This window comes from Paroedura picta, chromosome 5 (genome assembly GCF_049243985.1).
Source record: "Paroedura picta isolate Pp20150507F chromosome 5, Ppicta_v3.0, whole genome shotgun sequence".
In the NCBI taxonomy this organism is placed as follows: Eukaryota; Metazoa; Chordata; class Lepidosauria; order Squamata; family Gekkonidae; genus Paroedura; species Paroedura picta.
This window is the reverse complement of record NC_135373.1, coordinates 100,809,863-100,837,262: the sequence shown is the minus strand read 5'-3', so window position 1 is coordinate 100,837,262 and position 27,400 is coordinate 100,809,863. Positions and strand designations below refer to the sequence as shown.

Below are 27,400 nucleotides of genomic sequence, written 5' to 3'. Positions count from 1 at the left end.
CCTGCACATCCCCTGCACTCAGAAGGGACTAGATGACCCCTGACTCCAAGAAAACTTTTACACAGCTATATTTGCTCTGTAAGCAGAAGCCTCTATTCCTCCTTGTGCCAAGCATGTTCCAGCATTACACGGTGCATTAACAGCCTGTGACGAGACTAGAAGTGATGCATAAACATGGCTGAGTTTTTCCCCGTGATCCTTTGCAAAGCCAGCAGCATTCCCCCATAGTTTGGGGAGATGCTTGTATTCGGCTGCTCTATAATTAACATTGATTTCGGCAGGGCCCAGTTGCAGTTGCCATAGCAGCAATCTATGAAGTGCAAGCGAACGGGTGGGGGGGGGCGATCCCTGGTTGCCATTACTCTTCCCTTATTGAGCAGTTAGAGCAGAGGACTGGGGAGGGGAGAGAGAGAGAGGGGGGGGGGCAGGCAGGCATAACGCTGCTCTTGGCTATGACCTTACCTGAGAGATATACCCTCGGGGCATGTGCCCGCTTGTGTGAAATTTGGCCTCGCTCTGGGCACGCAAGGACTCTAGCTGTGATTTCAGGGCCTGGACCTGAGTCAGGGGGAAAAAAAGAAGAGCAATTTAGTCACCATGAAGGGAAGCGGCATCAATTTTAAAACTGACATGTTGCAGAAGAGCCAGCTTGGTGTAGTGGTGGCTTCTAATATAGCGAGCTGGGTTTGATTCCCCGCTCCCCCACATGCAGCCAGCTGGCCGACCTTGGGATCGTCATGGCCCTGCTAGTGCTGTTCTGCCTGAGCAGTCCTGTCAGAAGCTCTCTCAGCCTCACCTACCTCACAGCAGAGAGGAAGGGAAGGTGATTGTAAGCTGCTTTGAGACTCCTTTGGGCAGTGAAAAGCAGGTATAGAAAACCAGCTCTTCTTCATAGGAAAAAGCAGGGTTTTTTGAAGGGGAATATGGGCTTCTAAGGCCACGAGGACAAACTAAATAGAAGTGGACAGCAGTTCAACACACAATTACTCAGCTCCTTAGTTATACAATTTACTCATCATTTACACTTTGGAGTTGCCTGCTTCAAGAATTATAGTCACACATGGTGAACAAAAATACTCTCTGTAGCAGTGGCACTTCATGATGGGTTGGAGACAAGGCATTTTTACAGCCACTTTGCTCAAATTTATTTCCTGTCCCAAATGCAGTTCAAGAACTGACAGCTCTCCAATTCCTCCCTTGGAAGTAACACCAGTTTCTGCATGGTGAGCAACAAAGTTGTGGGAAGTGAGGAATAAACAAAGAGTATGGGACTTGCTTTCAGAAGACAAACACCCTTGTCTCTTGCATCATTTGCTCCTGTGAATGCGACTGGACTGGGAAGGACCAGCTCCCTGATGTTTACGGACTGCCTTATCAGAGTTGTGTAACTTAAAAGCACAACACACAAAGCAAAGGAACGCAGAACCCGCCTCTCCTTGCACCCCAGCTTAACTTCTTCACCACAAGGCAATATATCACATCCAGGTAGACTCCAAACTTATCTTTTGCCAGTTATAGAGGGGCAACACGGGCACCTCTGCCTGAAGGCAGAAAGAGAGAAGAAGCAGCCATAAGCTTCACTGCTAACTCTACCTCTTTCTCCAGGGCCTCGCTGGCGTCTTCGTGGTTCCCTTTGCTCTGGTTCAGCAGGGCTGTCAGGGGGATTCGCTTGGACTCTTTGAAGGGCAGGCGCTCCAGCTCCTGCCATTTCTTCTCAATCTCTTCACTCAGCCGATTCCTCTGAGCCTCAGAAAGGGGGGCCCCCGGAGGCTCCTGGCCACCTGCCTTGTGAGAGGCATCCCCTGCAGAGCCATCCGTCTGCACAAGCCCGCTGGCAGGAGCCTCGAACCACTTCCGCCTTTCCTCCGAACGAAGGGCCAGGTCCCGCTCCAGCTCCTCGCGCTTGGCGTCAGAGGCTCTTGTGCTCCCTCTCGTCCGTTGCGGGGAGCCCTGATTTAAAGGCCCGTGTTGCAGGGGGGACAGCTCGACATAGTCAAAAGCATGGCGCTGCCCATCTGCTTTTCTGCTGGCACCCCTGGGTATCACTTCAGTCCCTGTGCCTGACCGCTGCTCTTCTGACCTGAAGGCGCTCTTCGGGGATCCATAGCTGCGGAAGGAGTTTTCTTTATTGCAGTCGGATAGCCTGGAATCAGAGTGAAGCCAAACAGAGATTAAAGGTGGGAATAGCACCGGCTAGTATTGTGAAAGCACGTTCGCATCCTATCAAGCCCAAGGTATGGTCACACCCCATGATCTTTGCAGTCCTGGGAAACACCCAGGCACAACCCAGCCCTGTTACACCATACAAGAGCAATGCAACATAAACGATTTCAAGAAGGTAGGAAAAACTCCGGTGTTGGAATTGTGGGCCCATACTTGGGTTCCGCTCTGCACCAAGACATCTGGGATGGCCGATGGCCAAAGCAAGATGTTCTTGATCATTCTTCTCCCTTTTATGGGATATGGGGTGGGGGAGTATCCAGGATGATACCGTTTAGAATATTCCATATTCCTAATTTCTGCCACCGAGAATGGCCAGAACCAGGAAAGGTATACTGTTTCGATAGCACCCAATTTAAATTTCTTTTCAGATGGTGGGGCCCATGTTCAGGAACAAAGAGATCCCTATATCTGGGATCAGACAGGAATGTTCCCATCAGGTCAGAAGTGATCCTGGCTTCTGTGGCCTGCTGTCTAGCTTGCTTGTATTAGCCACCCAAAACCATTTACTTTGCAAAAGTCTTTTTTAACAGTTCATTTTCTCTCAATTTGCACCACACGTACATCAACCCGGAAAGCTAGGATGGTGGAAATAGACACTCCTGAGCCTGAGCAATGGACTTTTGGTCTTTCGGCTTACTGAAAGCCCAGACTGTGAGCCAAGTCCACAAGTGCTGCAATTCTAGCAGAGGTTTCTTTTCTTGAACCTAGTCTGACTCATGCATAAAATATGGTGGAATTAGCAATCATTTTCAGTTCTACCCCTACATAAGATCCTATGGGTATTCCGGTAGCTATACAGTTGCCAAAAGACCCCACTAGGGAGGATCTGGCCATTCTGACGGGAACCAAAACTACTGGAGGAGACAGACCCTGCACTTATGGCACATGGGCAGCACCTGTTGTATTATGTAGTGCGTTTCTATTGTCCTGTTTCCCATTCTGAAATGTTGTTGGTTTTCATTGAATTTCATTGCTTTAAAATGGGGCTCTCAAAGTTTTGCTAGCTGCCTTGGGAGCCTATGAAAGGCCCTTCTATGCATTATACAATAAATACTCCAATTTTGCCCCACACCCCCAATTTTGCATGTTACATCAAGAGGCAATCACTGAAGGAGTGCCCCTCCTTTGTGCCCAACAGTTTAACTAGTTTGAAAACGGACACAGTACATGTTCCCGAGCGCAAACTGCTATAGATAATAATGGCAGAGCTCCACAAAGTGAATGGTAACTCAGATGGCTTGCGACCAAAGTAAAGATGGAATTTCCAAATGGCCAATGTGGTAGTCCCATTCAAAGCCTAAAAAAAAATGTTTCAAAGAACTATGAGGGAGGCAGAAAGAGAAATGGCTGCAAGTTCAGAGAAACAGGAGGATATGTCCAGGACACATACTTTGTGACGTCTGGAACGCTGGCAGGACGTATACTTTTCCTCAGTGCCTCTATCCAGTTCCGTCGGATCCCTGATGTCATTGCGGACAATGTGAAAACGCCATCTTTAGTCTGAAAGGGAAACATCAAACACAGCTTAACCATCCTCTTATTACATTCAGAGAAGGGCAATAAAATACAGCCAATTCTTGAAGAGAGGTCTGACAAGGAATATAAATGAGCTTAATCCACAGAGACATACAAAGCATACTGGGCAAACAGCTGCCTTCCTTCCATACAGGCAGAAACAAGTTTAGCTTGACTCTACAGGACAACATTTTGAATTAAAATCCTATTTGATGTGGTTACAATTCCACTAAAAACCAGGTAGAAGCATTACCTTGTGTTAAATCAGAGCTTGGGCTCGATGAGCTAAAAGCTCTGTCTAACATTAAGCTATTCTTGACACCCAAGTAAACTGCATTAAGACTGAACAGGAAGCCGCTCACATTAATTATGCTGAGCAGAAATAAAAATAATCCCTAAAAGGACTTTCATAGAATTTGCTCTATTAGCAATAAAGAATCATGACAAAATGGTGGCCATGTTGCTCGGCCCTTCCACTACAGCAGGGGTAAGTCAACCTGTGGTCCTCCAGATGTCCATGGACTGCAATTCCCATGAGCCCCTGCCAGCAAATGCTGGCAGGGGCTCATGGGAATTGTAGTCCATGGACATCTGGAGGACCACAGGTTGACTTACCCCTGCACTACAATAAAAAGCCCCAAACCCAGACGTTATTTTACTAAAGCCACGTCCAGCCTGCTTTTGTGCCTAGGAATCCATGTGGCTAGGGAATGGAAAACAAGCAGGTTTCTCTGTCTTATACATTCTTTCCTTAACAAAATGGCTTTCATGAAGTCAGACCAAACATCTTTAGTGGTGTAGTTTTTACAGTTCTTCATTATTTTCATTCTTCAAAGGAGGGACAGAAGAGTGGGTTCTTAATATGCCGCTTTTTCTCTACCCAAAGGAGGCTCAAAGCGGCTTACAGTCACCTTCCCTTTCCTCTCCCCACAACAGACACCCAAGTGAGATGGGTGAGGCTGAGAGAGCTCTGATATCGCTGCTCGGTCAGAACAGTTTTATCAGTGCCATGGGGAGCCCAAGGTCACCCAGCTGGCTGTATGTGGGGGAGCACGGAATCAAACCCGGCATGCCAGATTAGAAGTCTGCACTCCTAACCACTACACCAAGCTGAGAACAAGATACTGAACAAGCCTGAAAAATCTGACTCAAGATCTCCTGGAACCAATTTAATCTATTTCTCTACTGAACTTTGCTTTCTACCTGTAAACTGCACCTATGTTTTACAGATATATACCTTCCCTTCTGCCTCCTCTTCGCCTTGCAGCTCAGCAAAAGTGAGCTGTTAACTCACTGAGTGAACAAAATGAACATCAATGGCCGACGCCACAAACAATAAATGTACTGAGTTCTATAGGCTTGTAGAATGAAATTTTCTTTTGTAGACCAAGAACTGTATAGACAAATTTATGCTGTGAAAGAGTATCCACATCTTCCCATGTGAAGTCTACAGATCTACCCCATTCAAATATATTCAACCACACATTTGCATATATTCCACTGCTACGTTTGAAAATGTGCTGAGGCATGCAGATTTATTTTACCTCCTTGCTTGGAAACGCCGCTTACAGGGTAGCAATACTTGGTCAGTTAGATTTATCGCGCTAAGCATCCCAGGCCACACAGCTGTTTTGGTAGTATACTCACGTGTATCTGGAAGCCATAGTTCCGCTGCACTGCATATTCCGTCACGTCGGTGCAGGAGCGAAGGTCAATCTCTCCATCCAGATCATCTGCCTGAAAGGACCTCCAGACCATCAACTTAAGCCAGACACCTACCACAGCACAATTATAGCCTCTTTGGAAATCTGCCTCCTTCTATTTCTTGGACCATCTCCCCCGAGGGCGGTAGGCCTGACATTAAGAAACCCTCTATCAACCCTCCTTCATTAATACAGAGATGATCCCCAAGAGGTGTGGCTTCCACGGTCTCCAGCTTCCTCTTGTGTTCTGAAGAAAGCAAAAGTAATACATAAAGTTCTTCCCCCATGAGTACTTTGAACTTTGGCCCAGACTGGCCCAACGTAGGGAAGGACACGAGGGTCAAGATGCCTTCTTACCTCCTCAGCATTGGAGTCCCTGTAATATTTCAGGCTTGAGTCTGTCAGCACAAACCAGTGCTTCTTCCACTGCAGACAGGACCATCGGGGAGGGGACCGGGAAGGGCAAGACAAGAGGGAAGAGCTAGATTAAAGGGACCATGGAAAAGCACAGCCCTGGCTGACCTTTCATGCTCGTGCCCAAATCTCAGCCTCTTAGCTGTCTACCCAGTCTTCCTCAAGAAGCATCTCCCTCCCTGTGTTTATTTAGCGAGACACAGTCAGGAAGCATGCAACAGAGACTGCAGAATACACAAAAGCATGCTAGGCAAAAATAAAAAACGCCATTGTTAATAAGCATTCTATTCTTATGAAGGAATCCTTCCCCAAGATTTCAGCTATGCATCCATCTCATCATTCCATTCTGACGGGCATTCCGAGATTGCTCTAGACAGCTTCCTTTTGCTGCGTACTTTTCTTATTTGTAAACCCAGAGAGATTTTCATCCACATTGCACGAGCAGCAGCCTGTGAGAAGCAGCGCAATCGACCAGAAAGGGAATTCAAAAGCAGCTCCTGGGCCTGCTTCTTCAACAAGGGTTGCTGAAAAAAGGGGTGAGGGAAAGCCCACGGTTATAAGGAATGACAACAGGGGGGATGGAGGAAGATCCCTATCCAGTCTCTTCAGCCTTACCTCTCCGGGCTGATCCAGTATGGACATCCATCCCTTTTTGAAATTGAGAAGATCCGGCTGAAAGCGAGAAAAGAGATCACACAGTAGTTTAATAAAAGGTGCTGGAAGAAGAATCACAGAGCTGGAAGGGGCCATCTAGCCCAACCCCCTGCTCAGTACAGGATCAGCCTAAAGCATCTTTGACAAGTTTGCTTAACTTATCAAGATCCAAACATAAATGAAGTCTACCCAAACTGAAAAACAAGAGCAGCAAAAAGGAGAGACACACACCATCGACAACACTCCTGCACTGAACTTACCCTCTGCTCCTATACTTGTTTACCATACTTTTATTTCACCATTCCTACAAAAAGCAAAAGGGTAGCAGAGGCAGCTCTCCCCTCTTCCATGTTACCCTCACAAAAGTACCAAGAGGAAGGTAGGTTAGGTGGAGACAGTTAAGGCCAAAGGACATTATGGCATGGTAGGGATTTGAACCTGGGTCCCACTGAGCTCAGACGCACACACTGGCCACCAGACCAGATTGGCTGAGTACGAGAGGCCTAGGGAAGCAGTGCCCCCAAGCTTGCTCCCTTAGTATTCCTTCTCAAGAGTTCTATGGGGAAGCGTTGACTAGGTCTACTTAATACAGCTCCAGAATATTACAACTTAGTATCCTGGGCTCTCCTTTTTTGGGGGGACAGGGAAGGCACAGCAACTTCCAGGGAAGACAGTAGCAACTTCTGCTGGCTGTTACTTGATACGGCTTTGGTAACTCTCTCTCTTTTTTTAATGTCACTGGTTTTTAGTACTAGCATTTTATTGGACCACAAGTTCACTAAATGAGCAGGCCCTAACAGTCAGCACTGCTACCAGTTAGAAAGGCAAGGGTTTTAAAAACAAAGCCTTGGCCATAACACCAAGGAAGCCTGCCCAAGGCACGGAGAAAAGATATCTGCACAGCCACTCTACTCCAGGATTCCATTTTGTGCATGCCCTTTAATACACTCCTCTGCAGGGTGTTGAGCTGAAGACTGTCAACAAACCTACCCTGATCTAGAGATGGTGTTGAGAGAGATTAGAAATCTGCCCAAGGCTACTTGGTAAATCTGTACACAGAGAAATTTAAACACAGGCATACATTCCAAGTTCTAGTCCCCCCTCTAGACTCATGTCTTGCAACTAAGTATTTGTAACAGTGAGCTAGAAAGATTTCTGGTTTGGTTAGATGACAGACAGTTCTTTCTGTAAGCAAAAAGCCAGGGACAAGTGAATTGAGCGGATAAATTTAGATTGTTAGAGATGTTAAGAAGCATCCCAAAGAGAGCAAGAACAGTCTCCGTTGAGACTGGCACAACTTGGCACCACTGAACTGAAGATTCATCTCCCTTGTTCTCCCAGCACTTGAAAAATAAATATGTTAACACAATACTTTCCACTGCACTTCTTAAAAGGTGTATTTATCAACACTTAACTCCAATTACAAGGAACAAGCAAAACAGGTGTTAAGTTTCGTGTCCATGGAGCGATAAGCAAATATATTAAAATCCCTTGCTCACAGCTATGGGACTGAGAAGAATTCTTCTTTAAAAAGCAAGGAACTCCACTAGTCACATATGCACCTCGGCTCCCCCACTCACCCCCGGCACAACACCTGTGCGTCAACTTGAACGGGGTGGATACCATGCTAAATCACCCAAAGGGGTAATGCCACACACGTTCACTTGATATAGCTGCACCCCAACCAGTTTTGCCTCCCAATTCATAACTGGAAACCACAGAACAGCTGACGTGGTGAAGCAAGAGTACAAGTAAAGCACGGCTGAATCTTCCACCTTCCAGCCTCTAGAGAAGGAAAAGCCTCCCCCCGTCCCCCGAAAGCAATGAAATATACACTGACATTTTATGTGACATGGAGAAAGTAAGGAAGAAAACGGACCAAAAGCATTTTCTGACTGCTGTCCCTCATAAGCAAGAAGGCAGGTGCATCCTTTCAAGTTCCATTTCCCCACTTTCTCTATACACACAAATCTGCCACTTTTTTGTCTTTCTATGTCTTAGTGCTGAACACTTTTAACGCCAACAGCAAGGCTACCTCTACTCCCCATCCCAGAACTGGATTCCTTTTTTTTTACACTTTTGACTTCCCTCCCTGCCACAGGCAGAAGCTTCTTAGTTTAAGCTTGTAGTTTAAAAAGATCAGTGCCTCATATGGACTGGACACGCAGTTATGAATGACGTTCTGTAAACGAAGCCCTAAAATTCCTGGCGATGCTGCAGTCCGGAAGGAAGTTCACCTCCTACTGGACTGCAGCAGAGAAGCAGCATTACTTCCCAGAAGAACTGTTTACCCGGAAACCTCTACAGAGAACAAGGGGAAGGATTGGCTTACATGGCAGAGTCATTCTGGATCAGTGCTGTTCCAATCCCCAGCGCCTCTCCCCTCCACCACAACACCTGACTTAACACTACAGGAGAGAAATAGAAAGCAAAACCATGTCTGTACCGGAGCGCCGTCGGGATCAAGATGTCCATTCATGAGAAATCTCTCCAGTGGGGTCAGATGCCACATATTCCAGTCAAGAGCAGGGGAGCAGAGGGAGCTCCTCTACAGCTGGATGAGTCTTCAGTACCCGTCTCTCCCCCCCTCCCCCCCCAGCTTCCAAAAAAAGTACCCACCAGGGGCCAGGTAGTTCCGTACACCCAGCTCCCACGCAGCCTGGCTATGTGAAACTTTCCCTTCCTTTCATCTCCTAGGGCTCAGCTCTTGGGTTACACCCAAGGTTACAGCAGACTGTAGAGCAGAAGTCCTGGCCCGCCCCAAACGTTACAACCTGATTGGATAAAGGGAAGGGCCACCTGTTGTTACAGCTGCGAAGACCCAGCCTATTGCAGGGCGACGTGGTTGGGCTATCCGATTGCAGGGACTGGATGTCAACAGGAAGGGGGAGGAAAGAAAACCCACATGGAAACTAGAGCTAGGTGACCCAGGCTTCCTCTCTCCTCACCTCCAGCACTGCCAAAGGTTGGGAGAAGGGGGGGGGGGAGAGGGAAATGGGAAGATAAGGGTCATGCAAAAAGGCTGTCCACTCAGTTTGTTTTTCCTCACTTTCTCTCCTTCTCCAAACACCATCTCTCCTCCTCCATGCAAACGTATCTGTGCAAGAAATTTTGATTTCCATTACAGAGGCAATGAAATCCCAGGGTCCAAAAGCAGGCAGAGAAGGGGGGGGAGGTTGCAGAAACAAGCAGCCATTAAAACTGAGGGGAAAACTATGAAACAAGTCTCTGTCTGTATTGGGGGGGGGGGGGAGACTAATTTGTCTGTTGTATCATCATGTATTTCATAGCACCCTGTTCTTGAGGTACATTAAAATGGGGCTAGAAAGAGCTACCAGCCTAGATACAAGGGTTCAGAAGACACTAAAATACTTCATTACTTCATTTGAGATATTGCTGTGTCGTGGCTGCCTCAAAAACAGGTTAAAGCAGGCATTCAGACGTGAAACTTAGAACTGTGCTGTGAGCACTCAACTCTCCCCATCTTCGTACGGTGTGCTACAAACTTCCTATCGTAAAGCAAACTCTCAAATTAAATTGAAGGTCTCACTCCATTCAGCCAAGACGAGAATTCAAAGTAACCAAAGCCAAAGGAGTACATTCTGACAACAGGGCTAAACTGGACATACCCACCACCTAAACGTTAGCGCTAGCATGGATGCTGAACATTTGTTGGAAGCAAAAGGCGACAGAAGAGGCAGAATCTCTTTACTCAGGCCTGAAAAAACACTGTCAGATCTTAATTTAGGGGTCTAATGCAGGGGTAGTCAAATTGTGGCCCTCCAGATATTCATGGACTACAATTCCATGCTGACAGGGGCTCATGGGAATCGTAGTCCATGGACATCTGGAGGGCTGCAGTTTGACTACCCCTGGTCTAATGCTTCTATTTGGAATAATTTTTAAAAGGTAGAATAGAACAAGATAGTGGGCTTCCACAATAGGAAAAGATCAACAGGGACAACTGGATAACTGTTTACAACTAATTAGAGCTGCAACTAACTAACTATACATTCTCCATGGTCACTGTTCACACCCCAAGATCTCTTAGTGATTCTGAATTAAGCTAATGAAGTAAAGAGTGCTCCACACCAAGCCACCAAGTCTGGAACATCTCTAGACAGCTTCTAATTGGCTTTACTATATTTAAAAGAATGAAAACTTTTTAGAATTCCCCAAACAGGGTGTGTTTAAGCAGAGCATGCTTAGCACACCAGAAGTACCCAAGCATCACTGATCAAGCATTGTACTCTTTTCAATTCTGTTTTTCTAGAAGCCTCTAATGTCCACGTCCCAGAAAATGCCTGGAGGAGTTTTCAAGAAAATCTCTAGGTACATAGAGGGCTGAGCAACAAACAGCAAAGCAGTGTAATGGATAACTCTAGCCAGTTACACCCAGATTTCAGAAGGGGCCAAAGGAATGTGGCATGTGTAATATATTTGTATCTTGCAGACAAAACGTTGCACTGTTTCCATGGCATTTCAAACCCAAATAAACCAGGATGCCATGCAGATTAGAAGCAAGATACCATGGAAGAAAGTCATGATAAATATCAAAGTGATGATGAGGAAGAAATTTATCTAATAAGAAGCACAGTACTGTTGTTTTTTTTCGCAGTGGAAAAATTAAGTCATGTTTGAAAGGGACACCAGATTAAGAAGTACAGAAGGATGCATATGATGAGGGCTGGATCTTCCATATAACACCATACATAGCTTGGGGGGGGGGGGTGATGGTAAGAGTTCTAAGGCTTAAAAATGTTATGAATGGATTGGATTTCTTTTCCTGTCTCTGAGGGAAGTGCGCAGGCGGGGGGGGGGTAGTATTTAGAGCCCTCCTGAAGACCCATAATATGAGGGGCTGTAGTCCTGCATTAGTACAACTGCTTAACGTAAGGAAGGTTCCAGGCTCAATCTCTTTCACTTCCAATTAAAAGGATAAAGTAGAACATGCTGTAAAAGACTGATCTAAGACCCTGGAGGCTGCTAACCTCCAAGGGAGGCCTGATCTCCCAGAATGAAAATTATCTCCATAGGTCAGTTCCCCTGGAGAAAATGGCTGCTTGGGGGGGGGGGGTGGACTGCATGGCATCACACCCCACTCAGGTCTCTCCCCAGATTCTGCTCCCTAATCTCCAGAATTTTCCAACCCAGAATTGGCGCTTCTATCTAGAGAGCCACTGTTAATCAGAGCAGACTATAGCAGCCTTGACAGACCAATGATCCGTCTGTGTTTGTGTTCATAAACAAGGCCAGAGCTGTGAGGAAGAGCTCAAACTAGAGCCACAATGCATAAGGTGACTTAATACAGTCTGGTAAGGGAGGCCTTAGGAGTCATTCACATTGCCTGTGGACATACAGAGGAATCCTGCTCTGGAATAATAACTGGATGCCAGGGATAGGGTAACAGGCCAGCATCAGTTTTCCAGCAGTTCTTTGGTACCTCAGCCCCTTTCAAGGTACATAGCGGGCTGAAGTTGATGCCATCTTGTCATTAACCTTGAGGAGTCATGGTTTTCCATGCCATTCATCAAGAAAAAAGCCGTCACGCCCCCAAATTACAGGAGCCCGGGGTTTTCTGCAGCTCATACAAACCGGTAGTTCAGCTGAAGCAGGAGCTGCCCTATTACTTCAGGCACTGCAATCCAAAATATAGAGTACAGTGAACACAAGGGAAGCCACAATTGAGATTTTCTGTATGAACTTAGAAAAAGGAGGTGTTGTAAAACGTAAAGAAACACCACATTAAAGGTTGGTGATTTAATAGTCCTGAGCCAGAAGAAATGCCATTTTAAATTTCACATTTCATGAGTTTTGAAGGATAGACAACTCAACTCCAGTTTAATTACCAAGTGTTGCATTTTATCTTAGGGCACCATGCAATGTGAATGGAAAAACATCCCCCCCACCACCACATACACACACTGCCAGTGGGAGAACCAGTTGCAAGATGAAATGAACAAGAACTGAATGTGCTTAGCTGGGCAAAATCAGAACTACAGGAGGACATGATAATAGTCGGCAAGTATGCGAAGAATGTAAACACCAAAGAAGGAAAGGAATTGCTTGGGATGGCACAAAAAGGGTAGAGGAGGAACAAAGAGAGCAAACATTATTACTCTGAGCCCACTGCTCCGTAACTACAACTACAGTTTCCTTTTATTCAGTATAATCTCCTGATGGGAGGACAGATACCTTACATGCTAGGGAAGTGAGCCAACTATGGTGGGCTACACATTCAGACCCTTGACCTACAAAAGTTACCTGGTTCTGGGATATTTCTTCAGAGGCAGAGCAGGAGAAGCACAGAAAAAGCTGGGAAATAGGGGAAGAAAGAAAGCCACACAGTCCTGAATTGGCCAAGGAACACATGAAAACAGCACTTTGTAGTTGGAGCATATTAGTGTAACTGATAGAAATATGGCAATTACACGGAAACGTGAGTTCTCAGTAATAGCATTGTGATTCTGGAAAGTCCTCCCCCCAAAACGTCCGACTGGCCTCATACCTTTTGGCCTTTCATTGTGTTCTGAAAAAAACTCTTGGAGCGCACCTTCCTTTTGTTACCACTGCTAACACTACTTGCAAATCAGCACTTGTTTTAATTGCCTCTGGAACTTCTGGCTCCTTAAAAAAATTCTTTTATCTTGGTTAGTCATTTCTAACCAGCTGCTACTTTTATATAAAGTTCTCCATATTATACAAAATACTGCTTTGTTTTAAATATTTGAAACTCACCTTGGAAAGGTAGAAGACAAACTGTTAATGCCTACTTCACAGGGCTGGTGTAAGAATCAAAATAAAGCAAATTCTTTATTCTCCATAAACTGGAAAGAGGATAGATCTTTCACAAGCAAATCAAGAATTGTTGAACCAGCAAACCTTCAGTGAGCAAAAGCCCAAGCAAGCACAGGAGTTCTCCCTGTCGCTCAAGAGTTCAAAGAGGATATCTGCAAGAATGGGGAGTTGCACATGATAGAAGACCCAAGGCTCAAGCCTCCACTAGCTCCGTGATCTCATTTTCCAGACTTTCACAAAAACTCAATGCCTCCCCTCAACAAGGCTGGAAATAATGTTCTGCTTCAAAGGACTGTTCTGAAAGTGAATATCAATATTACTGAAAGACTTTGTAAAATACAATACTATATTAATGATCAAATGACTGGCTGGATCTATGAAAGGATCTACCATTCATTCATAATCAAGGAGCTGATAGGTATGGAAGTAGAACCCCCCCCCTCCGAAAAGTTGCCCTCAAACCGTACTGATGAGTAACGCCACACATGGTCACTGCACAGCTGCATCATGAAGGACAAAGTACTTTGCCACCTCAGCAGAAGTGAACTGCTTCCAGGCAAACTACATCCTTCTTTTAAACCTCACTGGTATTTACAACAGGTTCCTCCATGCCCTGAACAGGTTCTCTCCATACCCCAGATATGGGTGCAAAGGAGGCCCCGATCAAATGTACTGGGATGTTCCTCCTCTGAAAAAGATTTAGGATTCACAAATCCCATCGTACCACTGGCCAGCTCGTCTCAATCCTCCCCCCTCAAAACAAACAGTACTTAGCATCCAGTTTATGGAAAAACAAATCCGTACTTTATTAAAAAGGTTACAGGACAGGCAGTGATGAGGCAAGAAGGCAGCAGTATTGATTACAAAGAGAAACCAAATATAACATGTTGTTCCTAGTTTATATTTTAACCCTTACTGTTTTAATTTTTAGTGTTCAAGTTTGACCAGCATAATCAAAACACAACTGCCTTGAAGATCTAGGATAGGGGTAGCCAAACTGCAGCCCTCCAGATGTCCATGGACTACAATTCCTATCTCTTGGGAATTGTAGTCCATGGACATCTGGAGGGCCACAGTAGGATAACATTATCTTGCTCAAGATTCTGGTCACTCCCAGAATCCTTGGATATGGGATTATCAGTCAAGACCCCCAACCTCAAGCCTATACAACTGATGTCTTCCAAAACTGTCACCCTCTCAAAGGTTGTCAAGGCCAACTCAATGATTCAAGGCTTTTATCTGTCAAGGCCATCTCCCCGACTCAAGCAAAGACAGAAACGTATTGTCTTCCTGTGATCGAGAGCCACCTGCGGATATCAAATTAGTGTCTGCAAAACCAAACTACTACGGTTGGCTTTGATAAGGGAAACCAAAACCCAACCTAACCAGAAAAGTTAGGAACCCAAAGGTTGAGCTTCAAAACTATATATTTTTTAAAACTGCAAATATTTATTACATAAAGTGTACTAGTTCAACATTTTAAATAAATCTCTGGATTACATAATCATCATAATTTAAAAACATCACATTTCTAACTATACATGGAAAAGCCAATATAGAATGGACCAAACGTGTTTAGTCCCCGAAGGATCTTCCTCAGTGGTCAGATTGTTAGGAGAAATGCACTCATGCATAAAATCAAAGGGCTTGCTGGGTGGCAAAGAAAAATCCAGAAAAAATTTTTTTTTAATTGTTAGAATAAGCATTTAGTTTAAAAGTGTCTAATGTAATTTTTTAAAATTGTATACATTTAATTTATATCAGTCAGTAACCTTTTATTGGCATAAAATTTTATATAAACATGGTGGTAATTTACTGTTTGGTGCTGCCCCAATTAGTCTTTCTAATATAAAAGTACCCGATTTGGAACCCACCATTGAAAATATACTTCCAGAGGCCGCCACTCTGTAAATTAGATGGAGATTAAATTATCGAATTCAAAAACTGATAAGGGGCCATATAAGAAAGGAGCACAGGCACAACCATCACCAGGGGAGTTAAGTGAAAGGCAGCAGGAAGGCAGATATTTCTCCACTTCTTTTAAAAGTCTCAATGTTTCCAACTCCTGGACCTTTAAAGTGACCTGAGTGCCAGAGTTGGTACACTGCAACATTTTGGAATGTAAAGAGTCTGGCTTCAGGGGGGAAAACCTTTCTAGCAATCTTTGAAGAACCAATCCAGAGAGAATAACTCATATGGTCCCAGTGACACGGTAGAATGAAATTTGGTGCATTTAATACAAGTAATGCCAAGTTCTAATGCTTTCTGAAAACAAAGTATTGTATATCTTCAAGGGGGTGGGGTAGGGAAATGAAACAGACCACAATAGATATTTCCGAACTACCCAGAAAGCTGAAATTTGATATATTCCTAGATCAAGATACCTTGATTACTCGGAAAGCTGGGAAAGTAGGGCTTTAAAAAACTTCTAGCAGAGAACGCAAGGGGCAGGCAGAGTTTACCTCAGAAAATTAACCTCTATGCATTAGTGCACAGCAGATACATGAAGGTCAGAAGAAGCGGCACACAATTCCCACCCCTCCCCATCATTTCCACCATTTGTTGTAGTAGAAAAATTGGAAATCCTTATGGAATTTTTCAGTTGTAATTCCCCACCCCCATATCAGGATGAGCCAAATATGTTTTCTCCAGGCTGTATTTTAAAGACGTATTTTACCTGAACAATTCACACTGCTGCAAAATAGGAGAGGAAGAAGAAGAATTGGTTCTTATATGCCGCTTTTTCTCTACCCGAAGGAGTCTCAAGGCGGCTTACAATCGCCTTCCCTTTCCTCTCCCCACAACAGATGACCTGTGAGGTGGGTGAGGCTGAGAGAGCCCTAATATCACTGCTCGGTCAGAACAGCTTTATCAGTGCCATGGTGAGTCCAAGGTCACCCAGCCGGCTGCATGTGGGGGAGTGCAGAATCGAACCCGGCATGCCAGATTAGAAGTCCGCACTCCTAACCACTACACCAAATAACAACAACAACAACAAGCCTACTAGATCCATGAGTTGTCTGGATTATTAAACCTAGCATCATCCTTAGACTTTGATGATAAAAATGTCAACTGCCTGTGTGAATATTCAAGCTAACGTGGAAGAAAACTGCTGGCTATTCTTCATACAAAGCTTCCATTTTATGAAATCCATGAAACTCCAACTGACAGCTCAGAAAAAGCTTTGGAGCTTTCAAACACCAGCTTTGGTCAGAGAAAGAAATGTGTTCCCATTTCCAAGGCCATATTTTATTCACTGAGGTAGGCCTCAACATAAATATAATACGTGCATTCAGAATAGCAAAATCTCTCTACAGATAACTATGGATACTCACAGCCTTCTTCTGTGCATGCTTAGTTGAAGGAACATCTCATAATACTCCAAAGCAGGTGAAGGTTTGCAGCTATATTTCACACAGTCTTGAAAGGTTCAATATCATGAAGCTGACTACAGCAAATCACTGCCACTAGGGAACAATTGTTGGTTGCATGCATTATACTGTTCTTCCTGCATTGTTTTAGTTGCATCTCAGTAAAAAAAAAAAACAACCTTCAGACTAAGTAAATAGATAAAAATCCTCCCTAATTACATCACAGAAATGTTTATTTTTGATCCCCTTTTCAGTATACGCTTCATTTATTTCTGAATAATAACATGGAAGTCCTTACCAGGGGTGGTGCTTGTGTTAAGTGGTACCAGAAGATATACACAGAACATTTCATCTACCTAAAGTAGCACACATGTGGGTTTGATAATAAAACTTTCTCACGTTTAAATTTACTTGGGCTTGGACATGGAAAGAAGGCCTTGCCCCATACAGCCAGGAGTACGTTTCTATGGTTGCAGAGTGCAGTACAGCCCTAACTTTGCATCTTGGCAACAGCGTGGGTCTCCTGGATACTGTGGAGAACGGGCATAGGGCAAACAGCTGGCTGATAGGCTGCCACTTGCATCTTCCTCAATTACCTCTCCCATCCTAGCCCTTCAACTTTCTCATCTGATAAAGCAACCCTAGGGACTGTGAACTCACATGGGAAGGATCATGTTAATTCCAACCTTCAGTCCTAATAAAGGCAGGGCAGAAAAGAAGTACCACTCGTGAAAGGCAATTAAAGAATCTCTCTCCTGGTCCTGAAGGCAACCAAGAACGAATCTGCCCAAGCCTGCAGAAATGCATGTCATTTCCATCTCACAAGGAACAACCATCTGCTGTTTCTTAAATGAATTCACACTCCAAGTGTTAAGAGAACACAAGGGAGCTTATTCCAAACTAAAAATCGAAGAGTTCCTTGATTCTGGAATCAGACCACCCGTGTGATGCATATTCAGTTTACTCGGGTTTAAGAAGTACTTAACTTTAAACATCTGTACAGAAAACAAGCAGGAGGAGCAAGCTTAGTAGCAGGGACATGGTAAACTTCTAAACCAGGGGTAGTCAACCTGTGGTCCTCCAGATGTCAATGGACTACAATTCCCATGAGCCCCTGCTAGCAAACGCTTCATAGGTATTGTGTGCTTACCTTTTTGGGGGAAGACACTGAACAATGTGGTTTTGGAAACACAGATAATATGTTTAGTATAGAAGGCATGGCCTCATGATCAGTCCAGCTTTATAGCATTTCAATCCTGTCTTCCAGATGGCTGGAACCACTTGGAGGCTGCATTAGCATGTCTCCTGCAAAGGGACGTCCTGCCTCACCAACCTTGATTCACTGAGCAGGTTAACAAGCCGGTGGATAAGCATGACCCGGTAGACATCACATACTTGGATTTTACAAAGGCTTTTTTTTTTTTTGAGAGGAGATGACTGAGAGGGGATCTGATAACCATCTTCAAGTATTTAAAAGGGTGCCATATGGAGGATGGAGCAGAGTTGTTATCTCTTGCCCCGGAGGGATGGACCAGAATCAATGGGATGAAAATAATTCAAAAGAAATTCTGTCTAAACATCAGGAAGGAGTTCCTGACAGAGCGGTTTCTCAGAGGAACAGGCTTCCTCAGGAGGTGGTGGGTTCTCCATCTTTGGAGATTTTTAAACAGAGGCTGGATAGCCATCTGATGGAGAGGCTGATTCTGTGAAGGCTCAAGGGGGTGGCAGGTTACAGTGGATGAGTGATAGGGATGTGAGTGTCCTGCGTAGTACAGGGGGTTGGACTAGATGACCCATGAGGTCCCTTCCAACTCTAGTATTCTATGATTCTATCTAAGGCACAACCCAAAGGTTCTTGACCACACTTAGCAGTCATGGGACAAGAGGATGGGTTCTGTTATAGGTTGAAAGTTGGTTGATAGCAGGAAATAGATTGCAGGACTAGCTGAACAGTTCATGCAATAGAGGGAAGAAAGCTGGGGGTCCAACAAGGATCCCTATTGGGATCACTGTCATTTAGCTGGTTCATAAAAAATTGGAATTGGGGTGAACAGGTATAGTCGTAGCCAACTTTGCAGACAATACCAAAGTACTTTGGTTGGTGAAAACCATAGAAAACTGTGAAGACTTACGTTCTGCGGGAGAAAATCTGCTGGTCGTTCCCGGCCCCAGGGAAGCACGCCTGGCCTCGACCAGGGCCAGGGCCTTTTCGGTCCTGGCCCCTACCTGGTAGAATGAGCTCCCGGGAGAGCTGCGGGCCCTGCAAGATCTTCCATCATTCCGCAGGGCCTGCAAGACGGAGCTCTTCCGCCAGGTTTACGGTTGAGGCCGAGGCTAACATCTATGCCCCCCCCGGGGACTTGGGACCCGGGACCTGGGATTGAGATTGGGGATTAGTACCATCAGTATCCCCTCTCCACCTGCTTGTAGTAGGAGGGGGAGGTTGATTAGCCTATCTTGCCAGGTTAGCTTGCTAACCGATAATGTTATATTGTAATTGTTGTTGAGGGATTTTAATGGATTTTATTGGGGTTTTAAAATGTTGTAACCCGCCACGAGCCGTAAGGGAGTGGCGGGCAATAAATCGAAAGATAATAATAATAATAATAATAATAATAATAATAATAATAATAATAATAATAATGGAGGATCTCTCTAAATTGGGTGAGTGGACAACCACGTGGCCAAGGAGGTTCACTGTAGGCATGGAATATATGCTGTGATGGGGGTCTGAATTGACTGACACTGAATCTTGCGGCCATAGTGAAAAGCCCAAAGCAAATGCTGACACAGTGTGTAGCAGCCGTGAAAAAAGGTCAAACTGCACACTAAAGAATTATTAGGCAAGAGATGTAAATAAAATAGCCAATATTGTAATGCCATGGTATAAAGCTATTGTGTGGCCTCATTTGGAATACTACACGCAGTTCTGGTTGCTCTATCTCTAAAGGATACTGCACAGCTGGGAAAAGCACTAAGAAGAGTAACCAAGATGATATGGGCATTGAAGAACCTTTCTTATGTATGAGGAATAGCTGGAGAGAGAAAAAATGACCGCTAAGAGGAGAAATAAAGATTGCTAAGAGGAAACTCAATAGAGATCTATAAAATTATGCACTGGAGAACACGCATACAGGGAGATTTCCCTCCCTCACCCATAATACCAGAACACCGAGGCTCCCAGTGCAATTGTTAAGACAAAAGGAAATGCTTCTTTCTGCAATGAGTGGTTAAACAATGGAATTCATAGCCAGGGGAGGACATGATGAGCACAGACAGCTTTAAAAGGGGTTTAGACAGATTCATGAAGGAGAAGGTCCAACCGCGGTTACTCGCTATGGTGACCGAAGGGAGTCTCCATTCGCAGAGGCAGCCAACTTTGGAATACCAGTGGTGAGAGACAGCCCATGATTATCTGCTGCCTTTCTACTTTGCATAACAGAAGGCAGCTTATAAAAGTAAGATGATTTTTAAAAGCTCTAAAAGACCATGATTCAAAATCTTAACTAGGTCCATCGATCACCTAAAACTAAATTAGCCAAATGCACTCCTAAATTAAAGTGTTTGCCACTGACTCCTGAACCTCACAAGTGAGTGGATCAGGTACACCTCCCTCCCTGGAGAGGTTGTTTGCTGGGGCTGCCACCCAAAAGGACATCTCTGGTGTGCCTACCTGATAAAGCTTCTTTGACTGGTGGCTCAGGACCCTCCAGGACAAGTCGTGTGAAGCAGTGTGGTGGACTACAGGCTCTTCTTGTCATCTTACCATGGAGCTACTTAATGGTGCCTCACAGTAACCCCATTAGATAGTTGAGGCTTATCACTGGCCCAAGGTTGCCCAGTTAGCTTCACAGTTCAGTGGGGATTTTGACCCTGGGTCTGCCCAGTCCAACCACATGATAACTACTACGCCACACTGAGTATCAATTTAAGAGCCTAAGGCCAATCAGCCTTTGGTCAAGGGAACACAGTCATGGAATACAGTCCCCCTTCTTCTCTACTTAGAAACGAACAGCTTTCTGACTACTTTCCTCAATTTGGAAGAGCGTCTGAAAGAATGCCAATAGCGTAACAGTACAGGCACAGAGAGGAAGACTTCACCTACGCCAGTCTTGCGTCTCTGATGAGATGGAATCCAACACTCCTAGAGATTAAACAGCTCCCTTTCTGCACTCTCCGGCAAGGTTTGGCTATCAGCCAAAGTCCTCCACCAGCACCACCCAACAAAAGCAAAGAAAATGCAAAACACAAACACAGAGAGGAAGGGGCAGACTTGGTTGTCGTTCATGCCACTGCTGCACAAAGAAGGGATTCAATGCAAATACCACCTCTTAGAGACAAGAGATTTCGCATGTCAGGTTTCTTCCTCTTCATCTCAGTCAGCGATCAAGCTTGGTCTGAGCTCCAGGGGAAGAGAGGAAAAGGAGTGGTGCCTCCAGGAAGGAGAGGAAGGGCTGCAGGATGCTGTGAAGCTGTAGGAAGCCCTGGACGAGAGCGCCCGAAAGAGCTCAGGGTCACTCACGTCCACCGAATGTGGCGGTGCACCACTCGAAGGCTCTGTACAAGGAGCTCTAGCTGGTCCACCCAGGCGCCTCATCTCACAACAGGTAACTCTCCTGGCTCAGACAGAGGGAACGTCTTCCTTCCAATTTCTACTAAACTGAAACCCACTACAGGGACTCCAGCCACCCAGAGCTCCGTTCGTTTTTTACTTTTCGTCTGCAACCAAGCAGCAGGCTATGATCTGCCCACAGCTCCCCCCTTCTTTTTGCTTCCTGCCAGAGATTACCAAAAAAGATTGTGTGTGTGTGTGTCATTGATGCACACCTGACAGGTCACATCACAGAGCTATTGGCCTGCACACGCTGGGTGGATCTACTCCACCGCTGAAAGACACTGCCTTCTAATGTGGCCCAAAGGAAGACTATCTTGGTGTTTCCAAAGCACCCCTTCCCCGGTTCTTTCAAAATCCCACCAGCAGCCCCCTAAGAAACTGCCCCCCCCACACACAATGCACATATTATCCTCCCCACCCTCCTCTCAGATAACAGCAATATCTCATTTTGACCGTGTTGCACAATACCGCCATGCTGTTCTCATCGAATAGCACACCCACTCCCCATGGAGCCAGAGGGGAAAGGGGAAGGGGGGAGGGGTGGGAGGCAGAGTTGTAGTTGGGCCAAACTCCGGCTTGTCCTCAGAAGCAGGCTCCAGTCCAACCTAGTTTAACTCCGCAATGACACTGCTGGTTTTAGCATTTGTGATAAAGCCTTTTGGTTGTGTTACGACAGACTAAGCATGCCTCACCTCTAGTGGAATTTGTTCTTGCCTATAAAGACAGAACTGTTCAAACTGTTGCAAAGGGAGGCCCTGCCAGTAAGGAGTAACTGGAGTCTTTGAACCTATTTCAACGATCACATTGGAGAGAAAACTCTGGGCTTCGGGAAACCTTCATCCCCACAACCACGGCGGCCAGCGGATCCACGGAATAACTGCAGCACACCCAGTCCCGGGAAGGGCTGCTTCGGCGGAAAAGCCAACCGCTCCGAGGGAGGCAACGATCCTCCTCGCTGACACGCGAACGTTTTGCGCAGCCCGGCAGCAGAGCCAGGGCCGGAGACAGGAGGCGGCATGGGTGCAGCGAGAAAGCGACTTAAAAGGAAGCTAATGCGGCGATCTCCCACATTCTGCGGATGCCAAGGCGTGCGCTGACTTCAAGCTCACACAGAACTCTTGCATCGGCCGCCCGACCCAGAACTCTCTTCAACTTCTAAGTCGGAACAGTCCCGCCCAACAGAAGGCGGGCGAAAAAGATGCCCAAGCCTTGCCAACCGCGCACCATCACGCTGGGGCACCACAAGGCCAGAAAGATCACCTCCAGTCCCGCCCAGGAAACCTTCCCGAGCGGGAGCGGAGGGGACCGTGCCGGTTTGCTAGTCATCCCCACGCCTAGGCGCTCCGCCGGACAACCGGGGCCAATCCGAATCTTACTCCCGACGGACCGGCTTCCTCTGCCTGCACACGCCCTCCGAGCCCTTACGGGAAAGTCCGGCGACACCGCAGTTGGAGCGCGCAACGTCGCCCCGCGGAAGAGCGCTTACAGACTCACCGTCATGATGCAAATGGGCTGAAACCAACCAAGGAAATCTCCCCGTGCGCTTTTAGAAGCAGCCAGGACTGAACGCAGCGGCGCAAGCAGGAGGGAGACCCATTTCCCCTCTCGCCTCCTTGCTCCCTCTTTGCACCTCCGGCCGAGCAAGAAACTTTTTTTTCCTCCCTTTTCTTTTTTTAAAACTTCCTGGGAGGGCCCTTCTGGGCCAATGGGAAGCCGTGGAATGGCAACTGTTGCGGGACCCGAGTCATCAACAGCCAATGGGGCCGCGGGAGGAGGAGGCGGGGGGGGGGCAAGGCAAAAAAGTGGAGGGACGGGAGCCAATGAGGCGGCGGAGAGTGAAAAGGGGCGGGGCCGAGGCGGAGAGGCGCCCGCAAGACCCTCTCCGGCCAGTCCGTTCGCGGGGGAAGGCGCGTCCTGGCCACGGGACCTGATTCGAGTCCAGCAGAGTTTCCCTCACGCTGTCGGGGGCGCACACGGCAGCTTCTAACAAATTAAAACTTGGCAGGATCTCAGGGAGGCCCCGGACTCGAATTCAGTGCTGTGGCTTCAGACCAACAGAGCTGCCCAGCCCAATCTACCGCCATGGTATTGCTCAGTGAGAGAAGCTGGATAATCACACATACACAGTCCGTCGAACACCATCAGCTTTTACACACCACCAACACAGCAGAACGCAGACTTTGAACACAGGTAACTCTTGTGTCCCCACAGCCCCAAGTCATTCTGCTACCTCCCCCCCCTCACACTGTCCCCCGCTTGAGGAGGGGTGTGTGTTGGGGGCTGCACCTGGCTACAATTTTAAAGAAGCAGGGAAGGAGCCCTTGAGACCTGTTCAAAATGGCTTTGCGTTCTTCAACATCTGAATGCCACTCAGGCATTCCTGGAGGACTCAAGTGGGGTGGAGGTGAACAGCAAGGAAGAGGGGGAGGCATTTAGCAAGATCTGAGCTGGGTTCAGTGGAGGCTGAGTCGTAATTCATGAAATCTGATGCTTTAATAAAAACTTGGCTACGACTTCACAAAAATCTGACCTGTGCTGGTAGGGCAAGTAGCTCAATCCCAGTTCTGTAATTCATAAATATGCCTGGTTCCATTGCTGCCGGTGTGGTTTACTTTTGTTTATTTCATTATTTATACTAAGCAGCCATGATAATCTTTATAAGATCTTGTTTTCTTAGACATACAAAATTAGAACGCTGTTTCTACCTTGCAGCACTACAAAACCAGGTTATAAAGGTATAGATGGAAGAAGGCCCTTAGAGCAGTTCTTAAGTTGTGGAAGGGAAGTCCCTAAATCAAAGGCCTGAACTATTCTCATTCAGGAAAGGTAAATTAAAAAAAATACTTTGCCATATTCTCTCTTGATCAGAGACACATGTCCTCATGGGAACCAATAAAACAGTGAGTACAAAGCAAACATTCTATAAAGACAGATTATTCAAATGCTCATTATCAATTTGTTCAGCAAGGTCTACTGCTATTGCACTGGTCCACACCAGGATATGGGACAGTATGCTACCTTGCCAAGAAGTGCCCAGAATCTCAGTGTTTACACTTATCTTGCTTTTCACACCAGCTGGGACTCAAAGTGGCTCACAACACTGGTCTCTGCTTCTCTATTTTCTCGCAACCACCACCGGGAGGGAGGGAGGGAGGGAGGCCTGGCTGAGAGTCTGACAGGCCCAAGGTCACCCAGTAAGCTTCTATGCTAGAACTGGGGGATTTGGGCCACTCTGTCCATTACACCATACTGGTGAATGCAGTATGTGAAATATTTTGCACATTACATTTATGCACACATGCCTTAGAGAAACCTTATGCTGCTATAGCACTAGAGACTTCTAAGTGTGCCAAAACTAGAATGGAAATATGAATACATAAGCTACAAACATTACTTCCCACTTTCTGATGTTCTTTCCGTCATTATTATCACACAATGGTAGAAAGGGTTCCCCCCATGTATAAATCCCTCCAGGATATGTATTTCTTCCCATTTATATCCCCCTTTATCCAACACAACTCAAAAGTTGGGTTATTTGGAGTTCCTCTCCTAAACAATTTCCTATCCAGGTCAAGAATGGCTTTGCTTTGGAGAACACCAAACTTCTATGGTTTGCATCTCCAATCTGTTGCATTTATATTTCCATGGAGTATTTTTGCTATAGAGTTGCAAAGTATTCCTAACGCTGATCATGTAGAAGAGGATAGTCCTGCACCATGACCACCACCCAATTATGCATCAACGATATTCTCCCCCTATCCGCCAAAAGCGCCTGCAGGCAAAGAATGTGACCCCACCCCCCCATGCCTAAGCACGTTGCACCAGGTCATTTGGGGAATCCTTGTCTCTAAGTATGCTTGACAAGAGAGTTGATTTTCATTCCCCGAGTGGCACTGCCCTACATTTGAAGGCAATTCCCATTTACCAGTGGCAGACACTAGGAAGTTGCAACAATTCCTCCCCCTTTTATGATTCCTACCTCTTTTGTGATCATGCAAGAGAGTAAAAGGCTGACTAATTATCAGTGAACATGAGGAACATGTGGCTCCACTATTCATGGCCATCACATTTTGTTGCATTCAGTATATTTGCATTTCAGTAACCCTAGGGCCAGTTTCCTCCTTGAGGAGAGAGGGCTGTTTGGAAAAGTTCCCACCCTTGCAGAAGTTACTACCCTAGAGCATCAGGTGAATCAGAGCACTAGTGCATCAGACCATGGAACTTCCTCACTCTTGCAACTTTTTATTTATTTAGTTAGTTATTTAGATGTTTTATACCGCCCATTTCTTTGCAGCTCTGGGCGGTTTACATTGAACATTAAATAATACAAATTACATGGAACGATGTAAGAGACAAGTCAGCAGTTAAGTCTGCCAGAGATTAGAACAATGGCTGCAGGCACACACAGGATGGGAAGAAGTCTCTCTCATGAACAAAGTATTAGTATTTATTATAGAGCACTAAGTATTCAAAGCATCTCCAGTACACTGCCTTCTGGTAATTCTTACAATAGCCCAGTAAGACAGACAGTATTGTTTTTATTGCTAGTATAAGAGGGTAGGTGAGAGAAACTGACCTGCCCAAGGTACATGCCAGGAGGGCTGGGGTATAAATTGAAAGATTAAATAAATACGATAAACTTGGGAGAGCCTTAATTAAATGTCTGCATGCACCTTTTGAGAAAATAATGTTGGGCTCACAATGTAATTGGGTCCATAAACATAAAAGTTGTATAAATGAGAAAACTACAAACAGGCCTAGAAGTCAGAAGAACTTCAGTCAAACTGGGATTTTTCACTCATGGAGTTAAACCATGTATTTTCAACACTGATCATGATCCACACACATATTCACGAGCTTCAGCCTCTAGAAGACCTTGCTCCAAGGGATTCTCATTATAAGATCAACAAAACACTGGGCTTAAGTCATTACAAGCACAGCAAAGATATTCAAATACATCCAGCCACATTAATCATAAGCCCATAGAATGCACAAGTCTGAACCAATCTAAGAAGCCACAATTCATCATGTTATTTGGTCACCATTATGGGCTCTAAGCCCCCAATTTTTGTTTAATAATGATGGAATTAATCAAAAGAATTTGTAAATCAATTTCTCACACTAGAATTAGATGTGTTCAAGCATTTCTGTACCTCCCCTTTACTGTAAGCTACCAGCTGCCTTAAGTGGAAACTCATTCCTATCTTAGTTCAGAGATGAGATCATCTAAACAGACTGAGAGCCAACCTAAAACTTATATTGGAGGCCTCCATGGAAGGATTCCAGGTATAGTTTAGCCTTACAAAAATCGGGAGGGGGGATTGTGGCCAAGCCTTTCCCAGACTGAAACCCAGTCCCTCCAGGCAAACAATTCATGCCTCCTCCCCTTTTCCTGCCACTCAACTCTTATCCAACTTCTCCCCTCCTCTCCTGAAGCTGCTAGTTAAGGTAGTGAAGAAAACTGGGACATTGGGAACTCCCTTTTACTGATCACCAACATAAATTATTGTACTGACTTAAATTTACTCTGTCTTTCTCTCCAATGGGGACTCAAAGCAGCTTACATTGTTCTCCTGTTCGCCATTGTATCCTTACAAAAAACTCTGAGGGTAGATTCCGATGGGTAGCCATGTTCATCTGAAGCAGGAGGACAAAGGTTGAGGCCAGTGGCATATTTAAGACCAACAAAGTTTAATTTGAGCTTTTACCTTGAATAAAACCTTGTTGGACTGAAGGGTGCCACCAGACTCGTAACATGCTGAAAGCATGCGACTGGCCCATGCTCACCCAGAGACTGGAACCCCAGTCTCTCAGCAGCTACTCCGACACAGTGACCGCTGTACAATGCTAGTAGAACATCACACATTCATTAGGACACCTGGTTGCATTTGCTGTCATTTAGAACTCTAATACCGTTTGTGTTGAAAAATATTATCTTCCTAATCCCCAGGCTTTGGGTTTTGTTTTTTAAACATGCATAAGTACTTCAATGGATTTACCAGTTATCCTTATTCCAGATTAGGGGTAGTCAAACTGCAGCCCTCCAGATGTCCATGGACTACAATTCCCATGAGTGTTTGCTGGCAGGGGCTCCTGGGAATTGTAGT

The 27,400-nt window shown here is 45.6% G+C and overlaps 1 protein-coding gene across 8 annotated transcripts in view; it reads right to left on the bottom strand.

The window, feature by feature from the left end:
- The window catches only part of TRIOBP (TRIO and F-actin binding protein), a 63,184-nt gene that overhangs the window by 11,615 nt on the left and 24,169 nt on the right, over positions 1–27,400 (bottom strand). For 5 of the 8 annotated variants that reach the window (XM_077339478.1, XM_077339477.1, XM_077339474.1 and 2 more), the window contains 6 exons: positions 6,471–6,527; positions 5,799–5,867; positions 5,386–5,475; positions 3,614–3,723; positions 1,594–2,143; positions 463–558 (listed from right to left, as the gene is read on the bottom strand). In XM_077339478.1, coding sequence (XP_077195593.1) covers positions 463–558; positions 1,594–2,143; positions 3,614–3,723; positions 5,386–5,475; positions 5,799–5,867; positions 6,471–6,527 — 972 coding nt within the window. Of the gene's footprint in view, positions 1–462; positions 559–1,593; positions 2,144–3,613; positions 3,724–5,385; positions 5,476–5,798; positions 5,868–6,470; positions 6,528–8,955; positions 9,252–22,787; positions 22,963–27,400 lie in introns of those variants that run through there. The other 3 variants (XM_077339480.1, XM_077339481.1, XM_077339479.1) reach the window with 3 other exon arrangements.